Source organism: Eublepharis macularius, chromosome 7 (genome assembly GCF_028583425.1).
Source record: "Eublepharis macularius isolate TG4126 chromosome 7, MPM_Emac_v1.0, whole genome shotgun sequence".
Taxonomy (NCBI): domain Eukaryota; kingdom Metazoa; phylum Chordata; class Lepidosauria; order Squamata; family Eublepharidae; genus Eublepharis; species Eublepharis macularius.
The window spans coordinates 37,727,692-37,746,750 of NC_072796.1; the positions used below are offsets into that span (position 1 = coordinate 37,727,692).

Here is a 19,059-nt window from a genome sequence, read left to right on the forward strand (position 1 = left end):
GTTCTATGAACAGCATGTAAATGTTCTTACCTGTGGCTTAATGCTCAGTAATAAACGGAAAAAAAACGGATTGCAAGATGTGGTTGTATATTGTCTGAACAGTGAACTTTTGTGGGCGAGGCTTCCATTTTATTTCAGTATACTATGGCTGAGTTTTCAGTTAAGGTTGCCAGCCTCCTGGTGGTGGCTGGAGATTTCCTGGAATTACAACTGATCTCCAGGCCACAGAGCTCAGTTCACCTGGAGAACATGGCTGCTTTGGAGGGTGGACTCTATGGAATTACGCCATGCTGAGGTCCTTCCCCTCCTAAAACCCTGCCTTCTGCAGGCTTCACCCCCCAAATCTCCAGGAATTTCCCAACTTAATGTAATGAGCTGGCAACCCTGTTTTCAGTACACATTATAAGTGTTGTTGGCCATCCTTCATGGTTTTAGTGTTGTATATATGTATGTATTTATATGTTTTTATTGAGTTTTTATACTTTGAATGTTGTTTTAATGATCATACGTTTTAGTGTTCAAATGTTTGCCATCTTGGGGACCCTGTTTGGGTGGAAAGGCGGCATTAAAATGTTTTAAATTAATAAAATAGTTGATTGTCAATTTTTTAAAATAATCATACTTAATGTATGCATGCTCATAAACAGGCTTGCCCATTGGTACCATCCCTTATTGCGATACAATGTCTTATGCTTCCCAACCTGATCAGTAAAGTCCAAAGAAGCATAGACTGATACATGGAGAGTCAGATTACATCAGTACGATTGTAGTTAGCTATGTTGGTACAAAGAGAAATTCCAAATACAAATGTACCTTTTATTCGGATCAGCCAACATATCACAAAATAGAATGTGAATGTTTGAGTTCTCTGGAAATTTTCATCAAGCTGGAGAGTCAGTAAAGAAAAGGTATGTGTGGGGGGAACAAACGACTTCATGGCATGGCTACAACCTGCCTCTCTTCTTCTATGCTTTATTAGCTTCCCTTGTTGATTAGGACTATCCAGCAGAGTGCTGCAACCACACTGTACTGTGGGGGCTGATGGGTTGCAGTGACAGAGTGCTCAGCAGCTGTTCCCTTCTGTGTGAATAGAAGATTCATATTTCGTAGCTGAGCAAGAATTATAATGATACTTTGCACCATCTGCAAATCTTTATGGTTCTGTTTATTTGCTGTGTACTCACTGACGTCTACACTTAGATTGCGTGTGTATTGCAGGTGGAATCCAGAGATAACCTTGATTCAGAAAAAAATGGTTTGAGGGATAAGAGGATAGGAAGCCTAGCCTCAAAATGCAGATCTTGAACTTTTTAATTGGCTTTGTAGCTGCAATGGTATACATTAAAAATGTTCATAGATCCAGAGGAGTTAGCCGTGTTAGTCTGTAGTAGCAAAATAGAAAAGAGTCCAGTAGCACCTTTAAGACTAACCAACTTTACTGTAGCATCTGACGAAGAGAATGATCCTCTAATTAATATACAGTGCAACCCGAAAGCAGAGTTACACTCTTCTGATTACGTGGAAGTCAGTAGGCTTAGAATAATATAACTGTTTAGGATTGTACTGATGCTTATTTTACACGTTGGTTCCTTGTGCTGTGACTCACAGATATGAGGAGACTATATCCTGATGTTCAGGAATGTTGCACCGAGGAAGAATAACAAATTACTTTGCTTGTTCAAAGCCCAATAAAAGCCCAAATTATTCAAGAGCTTTGACACCAAGGTTGAATCAAATTTGCCTGATTTAAGGTTGAGCCTTAGCTGCAATGTGATGTCTTATACTTTTGCTTATTATTGGTTGTAGAGATGCCAAACTTCAGGTGGGTCCTGGAGATCTCCCAAAGCTACAAATGATCTCCAGACTACAGAAATCAGTCCCCTTGGAGAAAATGGCTGTTTTGGAGGGTGGAATCTTTGGTGTTATACCCTGCTGAAGTTTTCCCAACCCCCACCCTCTGTGGCCCCCACCCATAAATCTACAGGAATTTCCCAACCTGGAACTGGTAACCCTAGTACATTCCTTTCATAGGTTATACTATAGACTGAAATCAAGGCACTTTTCTTTTAGACTTAAAAGATGAAGGGAAGAGATGCAAATTTTCACCCTGTGCTAGTCTTTGTCCCCCTCCAGGGGGAAGTCTTCTTTTCCCCTGTGGTTTTTTTTCAACAGCATTCATTAAAACTCCATCACTTGTCCTTCATCACTAAATTTCACATGTGATCAGGAAATACAGGCAGGATCAGATTTTATTCTTGATTACGTATCAGGGTTCATTCTTGATTACTTATCAGGGTCCACATTTGTTGTGAAGTCCGTACTCCTCTCCTCCTTGTGAAATTCGTTACCGTCATCCCTGATTATTAGAGTTCCCCCCCTCTTTGATTGTTCTTCACAGAGTGTGTGAGATTTGACACATAGGGTGAAAATGGTTGATTTTGGGTTGCTAGTGTATATTCTCTGACAATAAACGGAAAATCACATCTTTCTCATGCTGTAGAGAGTCACATTTTCAGGTTTAAGGTTGCTTGTTACTTTTGGAATTAGAAGATGCGAGTTAAGTATAAGGAAGCAAGCAAAAGGAATTGTAATCTTTGCATTTTAATAGGTCACACTTTAATTAATAGGTCACACTTTACATTTAGATTTGGGGTTTTCTCTCATGGCTCTTCATTCCTGGACATGTTTGTTTGTTTGTTTTACTGAAAGAAACTGTACCCTGATCCTTAACGCTAGAAAGAAATTAATGTGGTTTTCTGGATTATGAGCCATTTGGAGAAAGTGGGATTATCAGTCTCTCCTCTTAAATTCTTGTACGGGAGTGTGTGTGTGTCGGTAAATTACTCATTGGGCTTTCAGTCTGTTCTGTGAACTACTGGCTTCTCTTTCAGTAATATCTTGACTCTGTTTTTTATATCCTTGTCAGCAGATTATTCTACGGTTATACAAGCCCATTTTTTTTTTGGAAAAAAAAGAGATGCACAGTTTCTAATAGAATTACTAGAACAGATCTCAGATTTGTGGGCAATTACAAAGGTGCTTTAGTATAAGCTGAGCAGATCGTCTGCAGAAGCAGAATTTATTTGGATAAGGTGGTGGGTGGTTGGGGGAGAGTTTTTGTTTTAAATTGCTGTGCTTAACAGAGGATTAAATCTGTTGTCAGATAATGCTTGCACTGGAGGGTCAGCACCCCATTACTGGGTCATGTGTTACCGCTGTAAGAGGGCTCTTCAGAGCATGTGTCACATTGGAAAAAAATATTTCTTGAGTCTGTCTGGAGGATTGCCCATGCTTCAGGCAAAAACCATGAAAGGCTGTTCTGAATGACATGCATTACAATATCAAATGAGATTGCACAATTGGAAATATGCCACAGCTTTTGCTTTTCATAGTCAGATTTTTGAGTTCCCTGTATATACACGCGCACACACATGAAGGAGACTGCAAAATGAAGAACACCTTCTCCCAACACTTCCCATCTATCCTTTTTAATTTTGTACTCTCCTCAGTTGTTATTGCAGTCAATTTTTGTCCTGTTTCGATGGCAGGTTTTTTGTGCTAGTTTTTAAAATTTACTATGCTTCCTTTAATGCTGCAGTTCTGTAAGGCGTTTATTCCAAAATAGCCCCCTGGACTTCAAAGGAGATAGTGTGGGCAAAATGAGAAATGCTGTCATGATTTTCTTACTGCAGGTTTTCCACATTTGTAAAATGTGACCAGGTGTTCTTTTCAAGTATACAATGCATGCTATCTGCCCTCTTTGCTGCCAGTGATTTTTGTCTGTTTTGATAGCCACATGCCTTTTCTTGAACTAGTACTATGTGCTTTGCCTGCTGTGCTAAATCTGCACTCCTTGGTTCTTACCAGTATTCTGTGTGGCCCAAGAAGAGAATTATATACAGCTCTATATATTTAACCCCTGCTGAGATCTAGCTCTGAAGATCTCAAGCTCTGTTCCAGAGGTCTTTTAGTTGATATCTGTGACCTGCTTCAGTGGTGCAGGGATGTAGATAAATGGGTGTTTATTGAAGATACTGCCCGCAGTTGATTTCTGCCTCTTCTCTTAAAAGACCCTCTATAGACAATGATATATTTAAGGTTTATAAGGTGTTGCTTGAGAAAGCATACTGTGTAACAAATTATTATTTAGAAGTTCTGTGGATCTCCAGCTGATACAAGAAAAAAAGACTGTAGAAATTCCCAAATTGTCAATTCCAGTATAAATACTGGAACCCTAGCCCTAGCTCTTCATTTCTGTATTTTGTCTTACCAGAAGTAATGACCCTTTTGTTTTTATTTCTGTAGCTTAAAGAGGTAACATTTGCTTACTGCAGTCTTCTTCACCTGGTATAGGGAATTAATGGTTTCTTCTCACACAGCTCCACTAACTGATGCATGAGAGAACCACGTGGAAGAGGTTCCTTAATACATACATTATCAGAGTGGTGTGGGAAAGAAGCCTTAGGGAAATAGATCTCACCCCACTGCAGTAATGTACAAATCAGCCCCAAGATTACAGGCTATCCTTTTATTTGAGAAGTGTGTCCTTTTTACACAATTGCCATTTAGTTGCTGAGGCTGGTAGTTTAGGTTAATCTATGCAATTAGATCTACCGAATGCAGTCCAAATCTGTTCTAGTTTGCAGCAATGTGTATTATTTCTACTTGCTGTGTTAATTTATTTGAATAATCGTGTCCTCTTTTCTTCCCACTGGGGACCCAGTTTTGTTAGGTTTTACAACTCCTCCAGTTTATCATAACAACAACCCTGTGAATCTGTGTGACTGGCCCAGTGATCTTCTATGGCAGAGTGGAGATTCAAATCAGGGTCTCCAGCCCAGTAACCAGTGTTCTACACTTTCCTTCATTCCTAGGATTATATATACAGCTCAAGGAAAACTGTCATAGATGGGTGCCTTTTCAGCAACACTATACAACAATCAATAGAAATGCATTCCTGGGTCCATACAGGTAGAAGACGGGAGGTAGCAAATCTCAGATTCCTACTTACAGGCCTCAGAAGTTCCTCCTTATTTAGGAGGAGCAAGGTTCTTGACGGGTCTGTACTTATGGAGAGGCTTCTGCTCATTTTATCTCTTTATCTTCCGTTTCCAGTTGCATGTTTATGACAGACCATTTTAGTCTTTTCTCTAGTAGCTTCAAAATGGCTATTACTTATGCCATCTGTCACTTACCAACTCATCCTTTTCAGAAGCTAATGCAAACACCAAGCTTGCGCCTTCTTTTCCCCTCCTACCACTCTCCCCGTCACTGAACTGAACTGAAGTTTACAAATCTAGGCTGGAGATAAAGCACAAGGTAATGCTCTAACAGCAAACTCTGGTTTGCCTGAACAAATAACTAATTTATTGGGAGCATAAGACTTGTCAACACTAATTCAGAGGTGTGGAAATGTTTATTTATTTATTTATTATTTAATTTAATTTACTTAATTTATACCCTGCCTTTCTCCCCAGTCAGGACCCAAAGAGGCTTCCCTCATTTTTCTCTTCTCCATTTTATCCTTGCAGCAACCCTGTGAGGTAGATTAGGCTGAGAGAGTGTGACTGGCCCAAGGTTATCCAGTAAGCTTCTGTGGCAGAGTGAGGATTCGAATCTGGGTCTCCCAGATCCTAGCATGACACTCTTAATCACTGCACCACGCCGGCTGCCATTACTTTACTTGTGAACCAAGAGCCAAGCTACAAGTGACGCCTGACACAGATTGGACACTTGTCAGCTTCCCTCAGGTTTTGATGGGAAATGTAGGCATCCTGGTCTTGCAGCTGTAATGGAGAGCCGAGCTGTAAAACCGGGATGCCTACATTTCCCATCAAAACTTGAGGGAAGCTGACAAGTGTCCAACCTGTGTAAGGTGTCACTTGTAGCTTGGCTCTCAGTCTTTCAGAAGCATTTGAAGGTCTTTGGGGGTCCAAAAATATGAGATAAAAAGCACAGAAGCTTCAACCTCTTGAAGTAGTGGAAATGCTTAATGCATGCTCTCATATCTAAATTTTCTCAAAATGTTATAGTAATGAAAAAACAAGGAGATGTCTGTTCTGTGAGGCAGTGTGGGATGAGCTCCTGTTCAGGACCCTTTGAAATGAATGGGAGGTGTGCAAAAGATGTGGAGCATTACATTTAATTTTAGTGGGGTTTTAAAAAAGGAAATGACTTTTACATACTTCCATTCATTTAATTAGCGCTCCATTGATTGTTTCCTAGGTCTTAAAGATATCTATTTTGGGATATAATAGATTTCACTTTCAAGTTGCTGAGAGAGTAGACATTATTCATTGACATACTCAGTTCATTTTGGGGGCAGCTTCCCAGAAAATCACTGCCATGTTGAGGCTGCTTGAAATGATGTGCACGTGGAAGCTGCGCTGTGTGGTGAACTATTAATACGCAGCGGCTTGATGTGTAAATTAGCCCATGCTGCAGCAGCAAGTAGAAAATAGTAAGGCAGCAGCCAGTTCATGTGCCAAAACACTACATATGAAAGAATCACTGTTTCTAGGGGCTAGTATGTGGAAGTCATTCCAAGTGACGCAAACCTCAAAGCCAGCATAGACTTAATCTTTTTTCTGAGACAAGGGAAGCGATTAGTTGCCAAATGTACTGAGTAGTGTCCAGTTTGTGCATAAATACAAATGCAGTATAAAATGCTAGAATTTTTACAGGATGTATGTAAGCGGAGCAGAAAAGCAGCTCTTCTAAAACTGCATGATTAAACTGATTCAGTTTTGGTGATCTCCCTCTCTCTCCCTCTCCCTCTCCCTCTCCCTCTCCCTCTCCCTCTCCCTCTCTCTCTCTCTCTCTCTCTCTCTCTCTCTCTCTCTCTCTCTCTCTCTCCCCCTCCCTCTCTCCCCCCCCCCCTCTGACAGCCTGGCAAAACCAGCTTGCGTTGTAATGTCATGCGTGCTTAGCTTCCACAGTAATGATGTATATCTACATATATAAAACCATTCTTCTGTTCACTTACAGAGGCTGTAAAAGCTATGGGATAATACACTTGGGCTTGACAGCAGCAGAAGAGCATATGCATGTTCTAGCATTATCAATTTAATGTCCAGTGACTTGTCATATGAGAAGGGTAACAATTACTCATGTGATGGCCGTGAAGAAGCCCATGTGACATAGTTAATGGAGTTCTTCCTTTTTTAAAAAATCCAGCCCTATTTAATAGTCATGCCAATTCATGAAAGCAAAATTATCTATATTTTAATACTCCACTGCAGGATAATGCAAGATAGTGTATCAGTAAACTAATAAAAACTGTGGGCAAAAAGAATACCAGACCATACTTAAATGTATCTAATTTAAGTGACAATTTCCCAAAGCATTGGAAGAGTTCACAACTGTGTTTCTCAATCAGCATGTATCTTATCACTGCTCTAAGCAAAGTTTGAAGCCTTTGACCAAATTAAGGGGCTCTTCCTCCAAAGGAACACCCACTTATGCTGGAGGAGGACCCCTTATGCTGTCTAGCCAAAAAAGAAAGTATTCAAGGTTTACCTCCAAAATGCTTATGATGCTTCAACAAACCCAGGCGATAATAGCTTGGGAAGATGCTGTTGTAGCTGACTTAAAAGTTCATCTGGGTGTCTTACACGAACACAAACTAATATTCTTAGAATTTTAGCTCCTTGGATTATGTTGGTGTCTAAATTGCACCCCACACTTAACGTCTATTACTTTTGAGGCACAGTATTTTGATGTTTTGATACTTGACCTTTCTTAATACTTGATTCCCATATTATTTTTATTTATTATATTCTAATCTCACTTTTCCTACAGGGAACTCAAAGTGATGGATATGTGGGTTTTTCCTCTGCAGTTTTGTCCTTGCAAGAGGCCCATGAGGTAGCTTAGGCTGGGAAGTAAAAGGTGCTGTGGCTGAGAGGTAGGGGCGATTAGCTAAAATATGTAGTGGAACGGCTCTGACTTGGTGATGTTTGCTTTAATCTGTCAGTATGTCCATCTGATTTTACACTTGACTACACAGAATATTCTGTGTGGACTATCAAAAATGGAGAAATCACTCCCTCTACCCAGCACCATTTGGGTGTAGGAAAATGGCTGGGGAGTGGGGAGGAAACATGAGCCCTTCTTGCCCCAGTGATGGTGTTCCAAGCTCAAAGGATCCAGAGGATTTAGCCGTGTTATTCTGTAGTCACAAAATAGTAAAGAGTCCAGTAGCACCTTTAAGACTGACCAACTTTATTGCAGCATAAGCTTTCGAGAACTACAGTTCTTTTCGTCAGATGCATCTGACGAAGAGAGCTGTGGTTCTTGAAAGCTTCGTCAGATGCATCTGACGAAGAGAGCTGTGGTTCTTGAAAGCTTATGCTACAATAAAGTTGGTCAGTCTTAAAGGTGCTACTGGACTCTTTACTATTTTGCAAGGTCAAATGGGCTCTCCTTTATATTTTATCAGAAATTCCCTCAGCTGCTGTACGGCTTTGGGGAAATAGACATAGGTCCAGGTTTTTTGTACATGGCTTTTTAAAACAGAGCATGTCTGAGACTTAATGAGGTAGCAGAAAGTGGTTGTTGGAGTTCTGCCTTTTCAAAGTAGCCTTCTGGCGAAACTAGCTGCTGACTTAAGTTTTAGGGGAACTGTTGCATTGCCATTAGATGAATCTCATTTCTTTTCTAGAAACATTGCGTAATGTTACTGAAGCAACATGTAGCCTAAGTGCAAGTCCTTTTACAAGTTTAGGTGTCGGATAAGAATTACACATAAGATTCTTAAAAATTTTGTGTAGCTATGATTCAGAAATATGTGCTTGGAGAGAACAATGGAATGTTTTATCTACCGCTGCAATAGAATTCTATAGAGGATCTGTAGTTTTGCCTGTACAAATTAATTGTGACATGTTGAAGATTATTCATATAATTATGAACAAGAGTTTTCTGGGACACCGTTGCTTAAGTCATTTGATATACATTACTGCTTTTGACTTGCTGTGTGCGCTGCACACCGTATTAATGCCGTGTCGCTGTAGCTTTTGTCTGCTCCTTGAGACTGTAGATAACAGAGGTGAAACACTGGTGCATCTATTTCCCTCTTCCTATCTCATCTCCGTGTGATGAATTGAAGTGTGCAGAAATCATTACTATGTTTCTTCCATTCTCTTAAGAGAAAATAGGAATCCTACATTCCCAGGACCATCTGATGGATATATGTAGTGATTTTCTGTAAGCTTTTTATTGAGGGGGAAAATCCTTTCTCAAAGGAACTTTTTTTTTAGCAATTACTTTGAATACTCTCTCTTTGTCAAATTGCTCTACACATGAGAGGACCCACGGATAAGCTTTTAGTAGTTAGAGATCATTCTTGTTTTGTCTTCTTATTAAAATCTACTACATTCCATGCTGTATCATTATTTCTTGTGATTTAAGAGATGTGTATGATCACTGCCTAAATCTTGCCCTTCAGTGTACTGCAAAGTGCGCCATTTTTAACTAAAGTAATTTTCAGTGGTGCTTTCAATGTAGACATACTTTCACTTATATTTTTTTTCCTGTGCGGGAAAGGGAGGAAGGGAAATATTAGTTTATATGGTATTTATAAAATACTTTAAAATACTTCTTTAACTTCATTTATTTAAACAATGAAATCATAAGCAGTGTTACTTCCGTCTAAGCCCATTGAAATCAGTGGGCTTAGACTGGAGTAACTCTGCTTAGGGTTTAACTGACAATGTTGCACTTTGGTAGTTTACAGTGACTGAGAAGCTGTTTATGTATTCCATAAAACCCAGTGATAAAGCTAATCCTAGAATGTGTCAGTTTGGACTGCAGGGGGAGGAACTGGGATAATTTATTTATCATTGTGGCTTATCCTGTTGCTTGCAGCTCTGTGAGAGGGTAGGGCATCCCTGTTAAAACCTTGTTTTCATTAGGAGCTGACAACCCACTTAGGACATTTCCTATCCATGGAGGCCAGCTAGAGCTCCATCTTGCATCTTTTTGGGGGATAGAGTGAATGCTTAGTTGTCTGCACTAAATTTTATGATTATGTTTGATGCCATTTTTAGAGGTTAACAATGCAATCCTGAACAGAAACATTTCCATTGAAGTCAGTGGGCTTTGCAGGTGTTCGTTAGAGTTGTACTGTTAATCTGCATATTATTCATGGTTTACATTAGTAGCAGGAGTCAATACAAGTCATCATAAAGAGTGGTCAATGAAAAGTTGGAAAATATTTGAAAGATGAAGCCCTTATACCCACAGAAATGCATCGAAGGAGCCACCCAAGATTTTTAAATGTTAGAGGCAGCCTCAGATCAAACGAGCTGTAAAGTTCATTTAAAAGTTTCAAGATAATTCTTTACCATAACGATTGTTATTTTTTAAAGGGGAAAATGCAATGATTGTATTCTTTTAAATAATGGAGCATACTAAGAGTTGTGAATAAGAATATTGGGACTAGTAAGAATAACCAGATACACATCTGAAGAGCATCCTGTTATGTATGTGGAGCGAGAGAAAGAAATGGTAACATTTTGTACATAGATAAAACTTTTGTTTATGATGTGCATCTCATAATATAAAAGAATAAAGACTGTACAGCCATGCCTAAGAGTGTCTCTCTACACGAGACTCTTCAACGTGTGTTGGTCAAGAGTAGAGAGACACAATGTTAGCTGGAAAGCACAGTTTAAAAAGACAGACCCTGCCGAGATCGCTCATCAGAGTGTTTGTTAATTTCATCTTTGCCTCCTCTAAGGCTCTGTCAATTTCACCTCTCCAGTCTAAAACTGTGTGGGATTGCAACCAGAGGGCAGCGAGGAGCGGAAATGGGCTGGAGCTGCCTTCCAGAGCCGGGCTTGAACCTGGAGAGGTTACAATAGGCTGAAGTTTCCTTTCTGGCATTTCATAGCCCCTTCACACCGCTCCAGTGTATAGCAAAGCCTTTACTCTGCTGCTGGCTCTGTCTTTATAAAATACCCTTCCTGTCTACCATTGCATCTCCCCTGTTCTTCTTGTGTCAGATGTCTCATGTAGAGATCCCCTGAGGAAGATACAGCTTTTCATTCAACTTCCTTCCTTTCCCAGTTGTGTTAGTACTGGCTATTTCATGTGTGCTTAGGGTTGTCAAGCCTCCCACTATAGTGGGAAACCTCTTGCCACCACTCTTTGTTCCCTGTCCACTGCCACTCTAGACTTTTACAATAAATGCAGTTAATAACTATCTTTATTGGAAATTATGAAGTCAGGATAACAAAGACAGAGCAAATGAGGCAATTAAACTTTAGATGACCAGTTTATCTTTATGATATAGGAAGTAAGTTTCTGGAGTTATGTAGCACTAGGGTTCAAATCAAATGCTTTCTCCAGGGCACAAGCCCATGTCAAAAGAGCACTCACTGACCAAAAGCCTCCCAATTCCAAAAGAACCAACAAAACTCAACAGAACCAATACCAAACCAGAAAATCCAAGTGAATCACCCCGGCAGCAGACAGTAGAACAAAAGCAAGGCACAGGCAGACCAGAGCAGAGCAACCAAAGGCACAAACTACAAAACATATCACTGTGGAGCTGCAGCCAATAAGCCATCTTGTGGGCTATGGGACAATTGCTGTGATTGGGCAGACAGTTGAGCTCCCTCTAATGTGTGATGCTATTTGCACGCGACATCTTCCTCCTTCTCCCCTCCTTCCTCCTCTCACTTTTTGCCCGGGAAACCTGCAAAAGGAGAAAAACAAGCTGCTGCAACCTTTAATATGGCAGCCTGGTTATTCTCAAATATTTACAGGATTATTTGGGACCACCAATGCTGAGAATATCAGAGAATCCTGGATATGATTGGGATTCCTGAATATACCTTATTGGTGTTTTCCAGGTATATTTTCACACCAGATATACAGTATCGCACATCCTTAATACTTAGAGATTAAAGTGACAAAGATTCTTCAGAGACAAAGTAGTAGAGAAATATGTACTGCTTTTGGAGGTATAACAAGAACAAAAAAGATATTTATATGTCTACATTATCATTTTGACCTCTATGCACATTAAGGAGGCATGGAACAGGAAGATCAAAACATAGTAATGATAATAATTCTCTTATATGAGTTGTATATGCATTCTCAGCTGCTTTTCAAAAGACAAATAGCATAATTTACCACTTCCAAATGCAAGTGAGTTGACAGCCAACAGGACTATTTTCTTGACTCCATATGCTTCGTATGCCTGTATTTTCAGTGTGGCAATTCTCCAGAACAAATATTGTATTTGAAAAGTAAGTGCAGTTTTGTCATAATGGTTACCTAACAAACTAAAGCGCCTCAAATTATATACTTGATTTAGATTTCCCTAGAGCTTACAAACTGTAAATTTAATCAACAGCATTTTTTTAAAAAGCTGCAACACAAAAGGTAATTAGAAGCTAAACTGAAATAAATTTGTCTAGCAAAGACAAAAATTATTTTTCCAAATCATGTATTATTTTGTTCTACAAAATACGTATTGGTTAAAGAGGCTATAATTAAACTTTTGGTAATTGTGATGTCATTTTTTAAAACCCTCAGCAGTTAGAACAAAACATGTTCTAATAAAAGGCAGAAAGACTTGAAAGGTGCATTGCCCCACGCCTTCACAGACCAGCAGGGGGAAATGAAGGCGGTTCACTGGTGTTGTGCCAACATGTGATGTCGCTTCCAGTGCAAAATGAACTGATGCTATTGCGTTGGAACAACACTCTAGGATTTGCTCAAAACTCTGCCATTTAACCATAGAGTTCTGGGCAAACTCTAGAGAGTCACACTGACATGATGACATCACTTCGTTTTGCACTTCATGTGATGATGGTGAGCTTGTCCCTGTGTCTCATATGGTGATTTGAGCTATTTTTGCGTTGAATGCACCTCATTGACTGATTAATGGGAACAATTAAAAAAAAAAGTTTCGCAATAGAGATCTTTATTGTGTACAAGAATCAGTCTTCTCTCATTTTCCTGTGCACAGAAATGTATGCTGTTAAAAGAAATCTATTTAAAGTTTTTTAAAAAAAAACTCACATGCACTGACATTGTAGCCAGTATTCATGAGCTTTTGATTTAAAAACAGCTGAATTGTAATTACATCTAAAATGAAGATTTTATACACTTTGTGACTTGTGCCCCTCGTCAGGTCCATTGGTTGCCCGTCAGCCATGGTGATGCAGCGCTGACTGGTGCATACTCCAGGCTTTTCCCGTTAATCTCCCCCTTCAGTTGCCTGGTCAGCCACTGCGCAGGTGGGCAGCATTTCCTGGCGGGCTCCCCCAAGACCTCAAAAATGGCTTGCAAGTGCCGGGGCCCCCTTTGGCTCTTTGGGCCCAGGAGGTAGCTCCTTCCGGCAGGGACAGTCTTCCCTCTTATTCCTCCCCAGCTGGAGTCTTGAGCCCTCCTTATATCCCACTTGCCCTTAGTACTGCTCCGCCCCCATAGTGAAGCCCAACATCTGGGCTAGAGGTGGTCATACGGTCTGGCTCCACACCCGTGACCCTACCTGGGCCCTGATCCCTCCCCACTCCTTCCTGCTGCAGATTGGAGGTGGGCAAGGCTCCTGGGACTGCCTGTGCTGGTGCGGCCCGGGGATGGGCTTCCTGTGTCCTGGCTGGCGACCTTGCTTCTTTTTTGCTACTTTTTTAACCAGCCTATGTATGGAAACTCTGTTTTTAACCATACCATTTAGCTGTGGAACAATAGTTTTAGTTTCATGGAGGGGTTTCTAGTCACCATTCCCCACTGTTGATATTCTAGTATCTTGGAATGGTTGATGTGAGGGTCCCCCACAGATAGACAGCAAAGAAAGGAAGAACGCTTAACATTTAAGGAAGTGAGAGAATATCTCTGATAAATTAGATAAAAATTTTAAGACATGTTAAAAAGTATAAAGTAATTAGTTCAGCTATATGTCTACACTTTGACGCTACACTAGTAGACCCATTTTATTTTTTATTGAATAGCTTCATCCACTGTGATGGGATTGATTATTCTTTAAGTGATTTATTGTCAGAAAGACCGGTCAATTTAAAACATCTTCTCTCGCCCCAGACCTATTTGTTGTCTGCAGCTTTTAATATAAAAGCATACTAGAAACACATCTGAACATAATATAAATACTTTGGAACATTTCATGCCTCTATTAAAGGGAGCTCTGACTCACAAAATCTTATGCCCGAATGTATTTTTTTAGTCTTGAATTTGCCGCTTGACTAGGGAGAGTAGGAGTGGGAGACCTGCCATCCTCCAGACCCTCTGCCCACTACTAAACTGGGTGAGGGAGGGAAGGGGGGGATCGGGAGTATGCCATGACATCACTTCTTGTGCAGCCTGGAAATTATGTCATCTTATCAGGCAATACTCTAGTATCCTCCCAAAATGATGCTGAAAAGGTAACTCCCTACCCCCGCCCCCCAACACACAAACTGTACACTGGATTCCTGTTTTATTTTGCTGATACAGAGTAACATGGTTAGTTGGCTACCCATTTGGAGTACAGCTTAACTTCCTCCAAGGCATAGTTGAAATTCTTATAAGAGATTAGATCTTTTAAAATTCTCATTTAAATATTAAACATGTAATATATTACAGTGATTTTTAAATAATATACTGGGTGCAGTATCTGCCACAGATTTAACAAGACTGTAAATGTTTCATGGTTTTAGTGTGGCTTAGCAAACTGGTATTTAACTGCTGTTTGTCAGAAGCAATTCTTTGGTCAAATCTTGCTCATTTCTTCTCTTTAAGAAGGCGAAATAGAGGGATTTATATTAACCGTGTGTTGTAATCTTTTGTTCACACCATAGCCAAGGTTGTCACACAGTTGCTGTGTTTCATGCCCAGGCTTCTTAGTGAACTTCTGATCGCAAAGCATGGAGAAACGGAATGGAAATAGTACAGAACAGTATATGCCTTTAGAAAATACTTTGTGTATGAAATGGCAGAGGTCAGAAGCACAAAACTACTTTTTTGGTATTGGTATGAAGTTAGCTGTGATCTTAAAGACATAGGAGGATTCAGTGTGTGTGTGTGTGGGGGGGGAGATTCTGTTCCTCATGTTACATCTGAATGCTTGAAAGCAGGATGAAGATTTCTGAACAACTCAACCCTCTCAGACTGGTGTTGGTCTTAAAAGGCCACATTAATAAAGTGCAGCAGTCACATGGCCACTCCTCTCACACCCATATAAAGTGTATGGTGGAGAATCTTAGTTTATTGTGAGAAGGGTTGCATAGATGAGGGGGGCTGAACTCCACTGCCCAGTATGGAAGCTGGACTTAAAGTGCTTGAAGTAATGGGGCCCAGAGCAAAAAAAATAATGGGATGGTTTAGCTGCCTTCATCTATGCAACCTTTTTCGGGGTAAAAATAAGACCAGCCTACTTTGCACTTGAACAGGGCAGACAAATGGATGCCACATGTGGCTGCTAACGTGTAGTTTGACCCTGGTGCAAGTCAGACGAGATGCCAGACACAAAAACGGCATATGTGAGTTTCCCACAAGTTTTGATGGGAAATGTAGTGAGGCGTCTCATCTGACTGCTGCTGCCGGCCCTGGCGGAAGAAGGGTGCCTGGCGCCATGTCAAAGCCTTGCAGTGTCCCTGCATAGGCTGGGAGAGCAACCTTCTGAGAGGATGCTGGGGCTGGAGGAAGCAGGCACAGGGCAGGCGAGGCAGGTGTGGCGTGGGCACTGTAGAAGCATTAAAGGGATCTTCAGGGGACTTCTCTGCAAGAACACGCCTCACCCGCCCTGCGCCTGCTTTGCCCACCCTGCAGCTGCCGCCTTCTGCCTTCTTTAAAGTGGAGGGGTGAGAGCTCCGGGGCCTCACCTCGCTTGCACTGCGGAGCTCCCCAGCCGCAGAGTAGCATGTGGACTGGCTCCCTGGCTCCTTCCCATGCACTCTGCCCACCACTGTCTTCACTCGTCCACTCTGCCACCGGCAGCAGCAACCCAGGCGCTGGATGAGTGAGCAAGATGGTTGGGTGGGAAAAGGGGAGCTGTGGCTGTGATTCTTCTCAAGTGGCGGGGAGCGGTGTTCAGCTGTCGCTGCCGAGGAGGAGCCAGCCGGCGTTGCCCACCCCCCTCCACAGCTGGCGTCTGGCAGGCTGACACACTGCCCTGTTCTCCACCCTGCCCAGACCCGCATGGCATGCTGCCTTGTCTGCCCCACGCCTGCTTCGTCCGGCCCTGGCACCCTCCTAGAGGGATGCTCTCCCAGCCTGGGCTGGGAGGGGGGCTATGCAGGGCCGCTGCACCTTCCTGGGCGCGAGGCTTTGGTATGGCATCAGGTGCTTTCTTTTGCTAGGACTGGCAGTGGCAGTCAGAAGAGACACCTCACTACACTTCCCGTCAAAACTTGTGGGAACCTGACATGTGCCGTTTCCATGCTAGTTCGGCTGTGATTTAGAATCTCCTCTCAGCCCTGAACTCACTAGGCACGGAGGTCTCACTCTCAGTTTTCACACCATGTGCAAAATAGAGATCCCAATACTGACCTCTGTTGAAGGGTTGAGTAAGAGACTGCTAAGGTAATGCTCATAAAATGCTTTAAGCGCTTAGAGAAAGCAAACAAATGCTAAATATGTATTGATTGCTCTCTTAGTAAATAAAGTTGGACCACTTAAAAGTGTTACTTGAACCGTACTATTATGACTAAAAGAATTCTGAGTTCTACTGCAAGCGCTTTCTTTTTGTCTATCTTGGAACAAACTTATACTGTTACTGCAGATACTCGTGTACAGTCTTCTTGTTTACAATCATACATCTTGTCTTTCTTAATTACAGGACTCCTTAGTAATGGCCAGTCTAAAGGATTAGGATCGGGGTCTGAACAGCTAGAGAACGAGAAGGATGATGCATCGCAAGTGTCCTCCACTAGCAATGATATTGGTTCTTCAGATTTTGAAGAAGGGCCGTCAAGGAAAAGGTCAGATTCCAATATAAATCTAATAAAAATGCAGTCCATATTGAAAGAGCTGAATAGTGCAGTGTGGTCAAGCAGGTAATGTATTATGGTCTAAGGCCTGACTGATAGGGGCTTACATCTCTGTATAGCCATGGACACAGCGCATGGGAAAGTTGCTACATTTTAGGCTTACAAAATGTTAAAAGGGATAACAGTGATTTGTCTGGCAGGCTCAACATGAAAACAAACAAGCTAAAGACCAAATAGCACTTTGCTTGTTAAAATTGCTACATGTGTGATTGTTAATAAACAACATTAATACATATTTGACAACAGCTAAATGAATGATACCATCTTTTATGCAAACCTTTCACTTCAGTGGGAAACTGTTCACTATCTTCCATCTCATCATTTTCAATTCATCTAAAGCGAATGGCCTTTTAAAGCTTTCTCTGGATCTACTAAAGTATGTCCCTTTCTTTTTTTTTTTACAGCAGTCGACTTGTTAAATGAAACATGCAGGCATACTATTTATTCAGATATCTGAAGGGTAATTGTGCTTGTCATTGTATAGCTTACATACAAATAATGTAATTTCATGAGAAAGATACGTTAGTGTCATCTTGTTTGATTTACTTGGAATGGAACCAAAGGACAATAGTTTAAAAGGCATAGATAATCAGCGAGTGCTGCCTGTATGGGGGGACCTCATTATAAAGATACTGGCTATTGTCAGTAGGGGGGCTACTCTGAGATAATACTGTAACAATCTAGCTCCTATCTCTTAGAAGTCAGTAATGAAATCCTTGTTGAACTCATTGTGCTACAATCTGGTTGACTTCCTAAATGTGTAAAATGTGAACTAAAATTGAGGTGCTATAGCCACTTCCTTGCAGGAAAAAATGCTTGGAAGAAGCGGGGAGTGAGCTATGGGGATTTTCTCTCCTCTGTCAAGTTAAAATGGAAAATTGGCTGTCTTGGAAAAGTGGGGCTTATTGAAAAGTCTCTGCTGCAGCTCCAAAGCAAAATGAACCCAAAAGATTACTGGATACACAAAGTGTGGTTAGCTAAAAGATTTTATAACTGAATAACAGAACGGGGAGTGTGTAATCTAGTTATGCGCCCATACAAGAGGGAGGGAGGGAAAGAAAGAGAAATCGTTAAAAAGATCCAAACGAAACAGAAAACTTGGAAATTTTGCATGTGTCTAAAGTAAACATTAAAACGTTAAATTAAAATAACATTTATTTTAATTCAAAATACTCTTTGGAATGTTACCGTTATATTTCTCTCTCTGATTCTGGAATGTGCCTTCTGAACATCTCCCTGTTCCCATTTCTCTGTTTTATGTACTGTCTTCTGCAGTTCTATTACAGACTCTTCTTTCCCCAAGGCTTCTTGACACAATCAGTTTGCTTGAGATGAATGGCTCTTCCCTAGTTTCCATTTCCCATTAAATGATCCCTTAAAGATATAAACAAAAGCTCAAGAAAGTAGAAAGCTAAGAAAAGAAGCCCAGTTTAATTTGGGGGTATTGATTTGCTTCTATTTCTAATAAGAGTAGCTGAATAAATAAAAAAAAACACATAGGGTATATGTGGACAGTGAAGCAATTTTATCTTGGCTCTTCTAAATTTGAACTAAGGTAAAGCAAAAATTTTATTCCTAAGGAACAAAGCATTTTTAGAGACAGAGGGATAGATATGCCAGTTTTATTGAAAGCATAGCTCAATTCTCAGTTATCATAACAGTTCTTAAATTTATTTTCCCCAATTTTTTTTGCAATGTTTTAGTCTCTTTGAGGTCATTTTAATGAAGGAATGCAATAAATTGCAAATGTTATTTTAACATCTTTCTTTTGGGTTTTGTGTGCAAAGTCTTGGCATACCTAACATCACGTGTTTCATAATAACAAAGTATTACTAGGTAGTGCTGGTTTTAGTGTGGAGCATAAGCACATTCATAAAGGAATTTGACTATGGGGCAAAATGTATTTCTGTGCCCCAGATAAGTGTCTGGAGAATAGATCTGGCCCCAACGATAACTGTTGCTTTCGATGTCAAGCTGTACAGAATTCAGAACTTGTGACAAGCACTCTTTCTAGGGTTGATTGAAGATTATGTTTCTACAACTCTCAGGAATTTCTGGCCCA

General features: G+C 40.7%; 1 protein-coding gene across 1 annotated transcript in view; it reads left to right on the forward strand.

The window, feature by feature from the left end:
- JARID2 (jumonji and AT-rich interaction domain containing 2) overlaps nt 1–19,059 on the forward strand; it is a 247,100-nt gene that overhangs the window by 133,078 nt on the left and 94,963 nt on the right. The window contains exon 3 of the mRNA XM_054985817.1: nt 16,787–16,928. Within this exon, the coding sequence (XP_054841792.1) occupies nt 16,787–16,928 (142 nt within the window). The remainder of the gene's footprint in view (nt 1–16,786; nt 16,929–19,059) is intronic.